Source organism: Rhodnius prolixus, unplaced genomic scaffold, assembly GCF_049639745.1.
Source record: "Rhodnius prolixus isolate KJV_2025 unplaced genomic scaffold, Rpr scaffold_3, whole genome shotgun sequence".
Taxonomy (NCBI): domain Eukaryota; kingdom Metazoa; phylum Arthropoda; class Insecta; order Hemiptera; family Reduviidae; genus Rhodnius; species Rhodnius prolixus.
The window spans coordinates 39,005,711-39,017,860 of NW_027411603.1; the positions used below are offsets into that span (position 1 = coordinate 39,005,711).

At 34.4% G+C, this 12,150-nt stretch overlaps 1 protein-coding gene across 8 annotated transcripts; it reads left to right on the top strand.

The window, feature by feature from the left end:
• Positions 1 to 121: 121 nt before the first annotated feature.
• On the top strand, positions 122 to 12,093 carry LOC141452618 (lazarillo protein-like). 8 transcript variants are annotated; one of them, XM_074124944.1, is made up of 6 exons: positions 166 to 543; positions 4,886 to 5,016; positions 6,233 to 6,306; positions 6,458 to 6,559; positions 7,514 to 7,553; positions 10,825 to 12,093. In XM_074124944.1, exons 1-6 carry the CDS (start codon positions 493 to 495, stop codon positions 10,928 to 10,930), a joined length of 504 nt encoding a protein of 167 aa, XP_073981045.1. In that variant the 5' UTR covers positions 166 to 492; the 3' UTR covers positions 10,931 to 12,093. The 8 variants fall into 8 exon arrangements, with proteins under 8 accessions (XP_073981043.1, XP_073981041.1, XP_073981040.1 ...); XM_074124942.1 differs by lacking the exon at positions 10,825 to 12,093 and adding an exon at positions 122 to 157 and having other exon boundaries at positions 389 to 543; positions 6,458 to 7,549; XM_074124940.1 differs by lacking the exon at positions 10,825 to 12,093 and having other exon boundaries at positions 123 to 174; positions 389 to 543; positions 6,458 to 7,549.
• The last annotated feature ends 57 nt before the right edge of the window (positions 12,094 to 12,150 follow it).

A 12,150-nucleotide genomic window follows, 5' to 3' on the forward strand; every position in this document is an offset into this window, starting at 1 on the left:
ATGCTATCTAGCGGCGATAGCTTGAACTAGGAAGATGTAATTACTAATTACATAGGAACTAGTTTTAGTGATTACCGCTAGATAGCATGAACATGTACTTTGACACTATTAATATAAACATTAAAGAACCTCCTAGCGAAACAACTGTCCGTGTCCAGTAAGTAACACATTGAGGTAAAAGGGTTATTTGGTTTGTTCCAATTATTCTCTATATCATGTTGAAACAGTAATAATTTACTTTATTTATCAATAGCAAGGTTTTGTTTAACCAATTTTATTCCCTTTTACACTGTGGGCATACACATCGATCAGTAATTAACCCATCATTCACACAAAATTGAAGAACTTTCATATAACCATCCTCACTCATACTACATTCATGTTTCAGCCCAAACAAAAACTGCAAATTAATGTTACTCATGGCAAATGAAGTAAAAAAATAGACACCAAAGATATGGCTGTGCACTGTAGAGGGAACAACTAACTTGAAAAATGATTTGTGTGGCGGGAAAAAAAGTTAAAATAAATAAATTAACTTTGGCGGTAAGTAGTAAGGAATGTTTTTAGAGTATTACTCTAATGTGCATGCACTTAAAATAAAATAGGCCACATTTCCGTGGGCTCTTGTAAATTGTAAAGATTAACCAAAAGTAGTATTGTAATTACTTTATATTAACTGAAGTACATTAAAAATTACAAACAATATAGAAACTTTAGTTGTAACGAAAAATATTAACACCAGCTAGAAGAGATTACAATATTTTAAAATACTACATTTTTTTACGCAGAAATGCAGCGGTAGTAACTAAGTAAAAACAGTTGCTAACAAATATAATTTTCATAGTTGCTAACAAATATAATTTTCATGTGAAACCAAAACAAAATGAAAACGAATTCATATAATAACATGCATAATTAATTACGTTTAAAAGAAAGGAAATAGAAGTAAATGAACGTGAATTTCAAGACAAGAAAAGAAAAGATGGAAGATGAAGTCAGTCTCGCACACCAGCAGAAATTGCTTGTTGAAAAGAATATTGATTTACAGTGTCTTGAAACTGTTCTGAGGAAAAATAGTAAAGACCAGCGATGTAAAAATTGTGAACACCTTCTGGGGGATTATGCAAATTATTCGTTGGCTAATTCCAGAAATTGGATTAGGTCTCTTTTATTCACACGGTCAAACTGGATAAATTCACTGATTCTGGTTATTACCGTTCTCACAGTAAACTATACATTTTCCTGGTTTTACAGTTATTGGAATCCAATAGAAACCAGCATGCCAATCCATAAGAAATGGTATAAATATGTTTTAGATCTATTTAGAAAATATATGTACTTTTCCGAGAATAAAAAATATTTCTAAAAAATCCGTTCATTCTTCATATGAAATATTTAAATTTATTGGTGTTTTCGAATACGGTTGCTGTAATAGTGATAATTTAGATTTTAATTTGCTGTACTTTATATGTACAACGCAAACTTATCACTTTAGTTGTAAGTGGCCATCTTAGGTTATTTGATTTTTAAAATTCACTTTTCGCCAGCCATTAGTTTCTCGCTTGTGTCACTGATTTGTAAAGTTGCTCTATTAAAGAAAAAAGTTTAAAAGGCGTTCCACCTCGGAAAACGCTTTTTATTTATAGTAACTTTCCAGGTATCTAAATTTTTCTTGGCTAATTAATGGCCCTGCAGTCAGTTAGGAGGTATTGAAGTTTTCTACATGCCACACAATCTGCAGAAACTACGAGTATCAGGGACCAGACCTAGCTTCTAGTTGTCCTTTTTTTTGCAATACTCTATAAGGAAATCTGTTAGCTTGTAACACCTGGTAGCTATCCAGGTTCTGCGAGATCTGGGTGCTACCCAGATCAAAGGTATTCTGGAACGTTGTAGAAAGAAACGAACCGGCATATCAACCATTTTCACTTTATGTGAGCTTTGAAAAAGAATTTGATCTTGCCAGAAATTAGTATGGAAATTTTACTTTCGAAAAAGTAAGTGGTGGGGCGAATATATCCTCGTGTAATACAATCTTAAGACAGAAACCCTAACCACAAAAATAAATATAAATTAATCACTTTAAAATAAGTCCAAAATTATCAATTTTCTACCATTGGAATTGATAACATTACCTTTGGAACATCTATTTTGTAGAATGTATCTTAGAATTTAAATCAAAACCATGCTTTGAAATTATTTGTAAATTACCAAGTCGAGCGTTGACGTCTACAACTGGACACAAATTTATTGAATAATTTTTGGAAACAAAAATAAAAAGTTTCTTTGAAGTGTGGGCCTCAACAAATACAGTTAAGATGTAAAAAGTGTTCTGCCCTGATTTTAATATCAATAAATTTTTACCTGAAACTTAACAAAATGTAACCAAAATTTGAGAGATTCCTTAAAGTTAATACCGTTGAGATGCGTACCAGATGCTCTACCGAATCTCACTTGTTACCGGAATTTCAAAAAAATTAAACTTGGATAAATGTAATGAAATTTTGATATACTACCTTGCTCGACGAAGGTTACAATAAGCAGAAAAATATTAAAACTAAGAGTATGGCAATAAAATCGTGGTTTTTTAAGAGAGTAGGAAGAAGAGCTAATTGGGCAGTAGCTGGAAGGCTCATATTCCTACTTCTCCTTCATAAAGTCTACACTCACACAAAGGAATATATCATACACTAGATCAGGGGTGTCCCAAAACGTGGCCATTTATCAAGTGTGGCGAATTAGATGATTACAAGTGACGCAAGAACGGTTAGATAAATCCAAGTTTGAATTTAGAGAAGCTGATGTTACTCTCAGTTTCAAAAACTGTGGTCCCAGGGTAATCTTCACCAAACGAGACCTTCTGGCAGATGAAGCACAGTCATAATGCGATCAACTTCTCATACAGAAAATCATTTATGACTATTATAGAATGGTGCATCATTTAACTAGCCTAAATAAATTAATTTAACTGCGTGAAAAAGTTAATCCATTTCTTCCTTAAGCGAAGCAGATTTAATACCTCTATTTACCAACCCTTAACCGTAAACGTAAGATGATATAAAAAGTGTTCGTGTTTTATGGTGCATCTGAACTCGTCTTTAAAAAAATTGGCGCGTTGTATACAAAACCCCAACCCATGCACTAGATGATTAATGACCTTTCAATTCTGGTTTAATGTTTTGTCCATTTTTTGAGAATTCTATTTTAAATATATTTATAATATTTGCTTCAATGCAATTTGAAATACTACACTAAATTTTGTAAAGGAAAAATAATTAAATGTGTGTTTTTTATATTTATTTCTTTATTTAAAATTTCCTTTGTGAGACCGGAAATATATCTTTGCACTCAGGCGACTTTATCTATGTAGAGGTACACTGTATGGGACACCAAAAATATATTCCTTTCTTTCTCACTTTCCAACTGTCTGCAGAGCCAATATCCGAGGAAGATTTAGCTACCTGGGAAGTAACCATAAAATTAAATAAAACATGTGGCTATTCTAACTACAAATTAAGCTTAGGTGGCCTCTTTTATCCTAAGTTGTTAAACTCTATTAATTTGGCGGCTTAAATGGAGAAATTTTGTAGATTGCTGTACAAAAAAATGCCAAAAAAATTGTTAAGAGCACTCCTTCTTGACGTAAGTAAATTTTCTATGAAAAAATATATCAGATATTACCTCACCTAATTGTTTTAATTAAGTTTATTTATTAAATTCCAAACAATTTGAATTACTATAACCTCTTCTCATTTATTGAATCAATAAGTAATTTTTAACTATGACCAATAATATAAGATGAAGTATGATTAGATTACTGAAATTTCAATGAGAAAGATGTATATATAAATCATTTTTGTGAGTTAGCCAAACATCATTTCTTCTGAAAGCTTATTTTAGGATTTTTTTAAATCTTAAATAATATTCAAACCACACTTATGTATTCTAAATCTATATTATTGCTATTAACTACAACAGTTGTTTTAGTAAGTTGTGGTCTAGGAAGATGCCCATCAAAATACCATACGCGTACGACTATATGGGAATGGGTAAGTTTTTTTTCTGTCCTTTTATGAACGGTTCACTGCACAAATCAATTCAGTAATTCAACTCAAATTTAGTAGCAGGCGCTGAATGATAACGGTAAATTTAATTGAATTTAATATCTAAACGGAATTTTAAAAAACTAATGTACATATTTCATCGCATTTCTCATCTCTGTACGGAGTTAATCGAGTTGTGCAGTGAACAGCTTAATAAATGAAAGCTTTCCCTTCCTTTATTATCCGTAATTAAAAAGTATTATTGTACTTTATGATTTAAGTTTCCAACCATAACATAAGTGCCATATAGAAAAGTTATTAAACACGGATTACTGATGAAACAAGTGCATTACAGCATCTCAGTACATAATGGCATTTAAGCTTCTGCTCATTGTGACTCAAGTCTGGTTCCCAACCCAGCTGCCAGGCCTTAGATTTTCTCTTCCTAGGAACTTCTTACGGCTCATTGTTCAGTGATACTATTGTCTGAACGAAAGAACATTGCTTGGACATTTTCTTGGGTTCAGCGAACCCAGAGACATAGTCTTCCCAATCTCCCTTTCACCCACACATATTTAAACATTGAACATTTATTACATTTTACAAATGCCTACAATCTATTTACAAACATTAGGGAGCAGTAGTAGTTCTTTCGGTCGCCGTGGATTTTGCTTTTATTAGATAAACCCACTATCTCTTGTAGTTTATATTCGTATAGTTTATAAGATTATGCAAAGGTTTATGAACACTTTATAATTTTATTTTTCGAATCTTTCAACAGCCAAACGAATTGAGTTATATTTAATTTTAAAATAATTTGTGTAATTATTCAATTTGTTTAGATGGCTGGAGACTGGTATGAATACGCTTCTTATGGAGACGGTACTACTAGGTTGTGTTACAAGTGTATGAAACTTTCATTTACTAAAGAAGGAAACGAATGGATCGTAAAGCGAGATTACGTTTTAAAATTGTAAATTATCGCTATATTTACTTCTTTATATTATGTATTTTAAGACTGAAGTTGTGGCTAATGTTTTTAATCCAAACTATACAACATTATACATATCTAAAACGAATCGTATAGTATACAAACAGCTTAATGACCTAAACTAGGGTTTGCCTAGCTTAGCCTACACCCTTACACATTTATTTAATTGTTTTTCCTGTTGAACTGTCTTATTTAAGAAACGGCTTTTTGTCTTCTGAGATTATTCTCGCCGACCCTCCACCTTGGGTTTTTAAAATGAATGTGTCAAATCACGATATCTCTCATCAGATGGATACTATTTTAACCTCTCTTTTGCTCTCCCAGAATCGCTATACTTAGAGATCATTTATCTGAACATCCTTGAGTCTCACTCTACCTACACCTTTCACATTCATTAATTCTCTGAAGTACTTTTATTTATTATACTTAACTGTCCATCTCATTTTTGTATTAATAAGAAAAGAAAACGAGTCCTCGAATAACAATCGTCCTTTTGCCATCAAAAATTTGTTGATTCTTATGAATCGTTTCCTACCGTAGACAACCCAAATCACGCCTTCAGGGAAATTTGTCTTAAGTGCGCCCCTGCTTTGCAAACAAATAATTCATTTGCATTCCAGCACTTATACTCGATATGTGCATCTGCTTCAGTTTAGCCGACTCAAAAAACATATTTCGGTTCCGCACGGGAGCTCCCCACTTAACTGTTGCAGTTTCCATTTAAAAAGCATCTATATTCTATAGAGTACAGCACATTTTTTAGGAACAGTGCATGCGATAGCTATCCTAAAAATTCTATTCTCTTTCGAGTTTAGCTTTTTAAAACAAATAAATGAATTTCTTCGTCATGTTAGTGAAAAAGGTAAAGAATTGATCTAGATCTTTAGTTAATGTAATTTATTTATCAATATTTCAACAATTCTTATTTACCTGCTAATATTTAATTGAAAAAAATTGTGAAGAAATGCCATTGAGAAAATAACTTTGTTAAAAGCCTTAGCAGCCCACTGAATAATTCTGTTTTTTCACTAATAAAAAGAAATAATGTAGGATAGAGAACTGTCATCTCAAATAACAGTTCTCCCGTTTTCAGTTAAAAGGAAAACAAATTACCAATTTCCTTCTAATAATCTATCCAGTACAAACAAGCAATAAAAATATTCAAAATGGTTTGGAAGTTTTTTTCTACTGTTTTTAGATTTAATGTTACTGGATCGAGTTTGTACGCGGTTAAGCAAGTGGATAACAGGAATTTTATTCTGGAAGGAAAAGGTAAGTAATAATCTGCAAATGTTAATTTTCTCAAGTTATGATTCAGTTCTATTTACTGTAAAAAATTAATTGAAATAGAATGTAAACATTCAATTCTCTTAAAGAGAAAAAGATAAAAATAATTGAATAGATTACTGTACTTTTTCTTCAGGTTGGACCAGTAATCTATCTATGTGGATACTTGGTGCTGATTATGATCACTATTTAATTTTGTGGTCCTGCGAAGAACATTTCTTTGGAATGTACCACACAGGTATTCGTTACAAATATTATTTTTTATTCCCTAAAGCGCACGTTTTTCCCTTCTATACGGGGGTGGCTCGCTGCTCTCCTCGAACAAGGTACTGCCATGATTTCAAAAGCGAAGGGTACCTATCCATTCTTTTCAGGTGCACGTGCTAATGCTTTCGCTTATTGTCTATTGTTCTTCAGAAATACTGTTGTTGTAATCTTTAATTCCCTACTGAGGTGTCCATTCCAACACCGCCCTTAAAAAGTGCATTTCCTGAATTTTGATCTTGTAAAGGGATTTGGAATGGTCATAATCCGTACTAAATGCTAGGAAGAGCCATAGATGTCACTTCAATCCCAGATGGGATAATGTAACCTTGGTAATTTGGACATTTAATCGTCGTTATAAACATTTGTATTTCATAAGTGAATGAACCGCATATTCCTCTAGAATGATACTTTAGTGGAAACACCCGCTTCTCCAACTAACTGCTCTGAAATGAATGTAAGTATAAATTAAGATAAGCGTCCTTAATGAGAATGAGAAATTTAAGTATATAATAGGAACCACAGTAGCAGTCATAAAGTAATCGCTTTTTTCACAGGCGAGGATTTTCCTGGCTACTTACTAAATTATAGGTCTTGAACGAGCAGTAAAAGCTCATATCTTCCTGTTAACATTTTTCCAAAATAGCAAATAGCTATGCACGAAGAGAAGATACCCACTCTGAGTCGGCGATATAACTACTTAACCAAACTCGACTCTTGCAAAGTTATATGAAGTTTAATGAATTTTTCACTGAGAAGTGTACTATGTATTTAATAATATGAAAACTCTAAATGATAAATATGCAGAGATTTGTACATTTGTTGTTTGTACATGCTTTGTTTTGTTTCCTCCTCCTAATCTCTTGGATTTATCTACTCTGACTCTTTCTTGCAACTAAAAAAATTATTCATATATATATTGTTATAGAATCGTCTTGGATCATAACCAAATATCCTACTGAAACGCTGACAGATCAGTTTTTTTTTTTTTTTTTTTTTTTTTTCTTAGCACTACAGCCCGTGAAGAGCCCTGGCCTCTACAGTAATTTTCCTCCATTCCTCTCTCTCTCTCGCCTTTTGGCGCCATCTCCTTACTCCCTGTAGCCGCATATCCTCCTCTATCTCATCCTGCCACCTTCTTCTCGGCCTGCCCACCTTACGTCTGCCTTCGGGTCGGCCCAAGAACAGCTTCTGCACACTTCTCTCATTGACCATTCTCACAACGTGCCCTGCCCAGTCCAGCCTTTTCCCCTTCACTTCCCCTACCAGATCCGGTGACGCGTACAGCTGCTGCAGTTCAGAATTTTTCCTAATCTGCCATGTACCATTTATCTGTTTGGCTCCGAAAATCCTCCGCAAAATTTTACGTTCCCATATTCGGAGCATATTACATTCACTTTTGTTTAAAATCCACGTTTCACATGCATAGGTAACAACAGGACGTATAACTGTTTTATAAATTCTGATTTTATGCTTGCGAGAGACAACTGTTGATTTTAACAATCTATTTAGGGCAAAGTAGCATTTATTTCCGGAAGCAAGCCTATCTTTTATCTCGGTTTTAACCTCTCGCTCCCGTGTAAATATGGCCCCCAAATATTTGAAGGATTTAACATTCTCAAAACTTATCCCATTTACCACTACAGAGGGTCGGTTGCCACATCTATTATCATATCTGGAGGACAGCATATATTTCGTTTTATCGTAATTCAGCTGTAAACCCACCGCTTTGGCACCTTTTTCTAACTGGTCATAACTTTCCTCTAACGCTCTAAATGTTCTGCAAACCAGCACCACATCGTCAGCGTACGCCAAATACTGCATTGACCTCGAAAAAATTGTACCATTTGGGTTTACATCAACGCTGCGAATTACTCTCTCCAACGTAAGGTTGAATAAAATCGTGGACAACACATCCCCTTGCCTCAGTCCTCTGCTGATACTAAATACGTCCGAGAAACCTCCTTGTACTCTCACTCTTGCAGCCGAATTATTTAAGCACATCCGCACCAACCTGATTAGTTTATCGGGGATACCAAACTCCTGAAGTGTCTCATACATTTTTGACCTGTATATACTGTCGTATGCCTGTTTAAAGTCTATAAACAGGTGATGCAAATCTATATTATATTCGTAACATTTTTCGTGCATCAACCTTAACGCAAATATTTGGTCGATAGTTGAGCGGTTCCTACGAAAGCCCGCCTGATAATCTCCCAAAATACTATCTGCGAAACGTGTTAGCCGTTTTGCTACTATCTTTGCCATTACCTTATATACAACCGGTAGCATTGCTATGCCTCTGTAATTTTCGCAAAGGGTCCGGTCTCCTTTTTTAAACAATGGGCATATAATTGCCACGGACCACTCATCTGGCATCTTTTCTTTTTCCCAAACAGCTGCAATTAATTGGAATATTTTCTCACCTAACAGTTCACTCCCAAATTTTAACATTTCGGCAGATATTCCATCTTCCCCAGGTGCCTTGTTATTTTTCAGCTCTGCAATTATTTCCTCTACCTCTTCTTTTTCCGGGACCTCCACATAGTCTTCATTATCCTGTCTCTCGTTTTCCGTTACTATGCTATCTCTTACTGTCTCTTCATGTCCCATATTCAGAAGCTCATCAAAATAATCCACCCATCGCTTTCTTACCTCCGTTACATCACCTATCAACTCTCCATTCTTTCCTCTACAAAACTCCATATCCGGCTGGAATCCTCTTTTCTCTAACTTTATGGCAGTATAAAACTCTTTAATCCTTCCGCATTCACCGTCTTCTTCCATTCTCTTCAACTTTTCTCTTTCAAAAACTCTTTTCTTTTTCCTGCATATTTTTCCGGCTTCTCTGCGCTTTATCCTATATTTCTCTGTAGCGGATCTAGTAGTTTTGGCAATCATGTCTAATCTAGCTTTGTTTCTTTCCTCTATTTTTTCTTTACATTCCTGATCGAACCACTCACTTCTCTGAGCTTTTCCTTTCTTACCTACTGTAGTCTCCACTGCCTTATTAATTGCCTGCTTAATCATTCCCCATTCCTCGTTCACATCTATTTCCTGGGATATGGTGGTGGCATTTCGTAAATTCTTTTCCACTTCCTCTTCATACAACTGTCGGCAGTCTAAATCCATCTTTAACTTGTCGAGATTCCACCTCTCCACCTTCCTTTCTGCCCGTTTCCTAAACAAGGATATTCGTTGCTTATACTTAATGCGTACCAGGTTATGGTCGGAAACGCAATCGGCCCCTCTACAGCTTCTTACGTCTAGTATGTCCGAGGCATGTCTACCATCTATCAACACATGGTCGATCTGATTCTTTGTAAGTCCCTCCGGAGATCTCCAAGTTTCCTTGTGAATTTGTTTATGAGGAAATTGTGTGCTGCTTACTATCATATTCTTGGATATTGCAAAATCAATCAGTCTACAGCCGTTATCATTGCTCTCCTCATGTAAACTATATTTTCCTAAAAAGGGCCTGTAACATTCCTCCTTACCCAACTTAGCATTTAGATCCCCCAGGACTATTTTCACATCATTAGCTGGCAGTCTGTCATATACCGCCTCCAGTTCTCCATAGAATAGATCCTTCAGCTCCTCCTCTTTATCTTCCGTCGGAGCATGCGCATTTATAAGCGATATATTAAAGAATTTTGATTTAATTCTAAGAGTGGAGATTCTTTCATTAATATTATTAAAATTCAAGATAGCTGCTTTCATTTTATTGCTAATAATAAATCCCGTTCCGAAATTCCCTTTCTTACTACTACCATAAAAAATTGTGTGATTGCCTGCTCTGAATGTTCCCTCTTTTCCCCATCTGATCTCCTGAAGCGCTGCAATCTCTATCCCATATTTATCCAGTTCCTCTTTTAGCGTTTTGAGGGCTCCTGGTTTCCCCAAACTTCGCACGTTCCATGTAGCTAACCAGTTGTAATTGCCATGTCCTCGCCTATGTCGTACCTTTTTCACATCCGATATATTACTTATAGTCTTCTCAACAATAGTAATTTTTTCCGAGGCAGGGCTGTCAACCCTACGCTCAACCCCCAACCTGGAGGACCAGGTCATTTGATTTCGGAGTTTCCCTCTCCTAGGTCGGCTGGTTTCACCACACCTTTCCGAGCCCGACCTACCCTTGGTTTTAATTCAGAGTTTTCCTTCTCCTAGACAGATTGCCTTCACTATGGCTCTGAGTTCTGTCCCCCCAGGATGCAGTTTTACCTCTTACCCAGGAGGGACAGATCAGTTGGAAGAAGAAATAAAGAGCTCCCTAAAGAACCAAAATATAGATCTCAGTTGGTATGGCCCGGTCACACAGAATTCATGCCCTTATAATTATTAAAAGTATCAATAATTTTCATAATTTTAAAAAAAGAAATAAACCAATGTGTTAATATGGCGATTAGTTAGCTTAAAAAAATAAAATAAATAATCGAATTCTTATCTTTAAAGATTTGAGTACTTTAATCTGTGTATCCATCCACATATAAATGTACATTCATAAAATATACACTATTGTTTTAACATTAGTATAAATATTTAATATAAACTTGATTCTCAATTCGACAGCCTTATAACTTAATGCGCTATCAAATACAGAAAGAGTATTTAATCGTGCCAAGTCCAACATTCAATACAGCTTTCTTATTCTACTAGAGTGTTATGAATTAAATTAATATCAAACGTATTTAATAAAGTTAGTTGATTAATTAAGTTAAGAGCCAATTGCAATTCTTAAGAAATCTGAATTATCGTAATGTCACACACTCATCACGCTAAATCTAAAGGCATAACCAGTAGTTAGAATTATTGCCTATGTAATCTTTATTATTATTATTATTATTAAAGATAAGATTCTTGATATTAGGTTGGGAAATCCGCAAAAATGTAAAACAATTTATTTTATTTTTTTAATGACAAAAGTATTAATTTATTTACAAAGTTACTACAAAGTATTTACAGGAGTACCAAATAGTGTATTCTAGCTCCTACATAGTTATAGCATTTATACGAGGGAAAATTTGTATATAAACTTCTAAAAGATAAAATAAAATATTGAAGCCAAATTATGATCCAAAATTATGGACTGAAAATTTGCTTAACTCTGTTACATTTATATTTCATATTAATGTCATATGTTCCTGTTTGGCTGTAAAGAGGTATGTCACTGTCTTGCAGTTTGGTGAAAAATCTGTGTGTACTATTTCTAACTAAGTCTTTTTCACAGAAATTTGACCTAAGCACGCCTCAACTTTGCAAACAAATAATTCATTCGCGTTTCTGCAAATATGCTCGATATGTGCAACTGTTTCAGTTTAGCAGACACAAAAAACATATTTCAGTTCCGTACAGGAGTTCCCACTTAACTGTTGCAGTTTCCATTTATAAAGTATATTCTATATTTTCTATATGGATAGAGAATTGTCATCTCAAATAACAGTTCTCCAGTTTTCAGCTAAAAGGAAAACATATTGCTAATTTCCTTCTAGTAATCTATCCAGTGCAAACAAGCAATAGAAATATTCAAAATGGTTTGGAAGTCTTTTTTTAACTGTTTGTAGA

Coding starts and splice junctions, on each gene's coding strand:
- LOC141452618 (XM_074124942.1), top strand. CDS start 493: ATGATTTGTGTGGCGGGAAAAAAAGTTAAAATAAATAAATTAACTTTG. Junction 544..4,885: donor TAAATAAATTAACTTTGGCG/GTAAGTAGTAAG, acceptor CAATTTGTTTAG/ATGGCTGGAGACTGGTATGA. Junction 5,017..6,232: donor CGAGATTACGTTTTAAAATT/GTAAATTATCGC, acceptor TACTGTTTTTAG/ATTTAATGTTACTGGATCGA.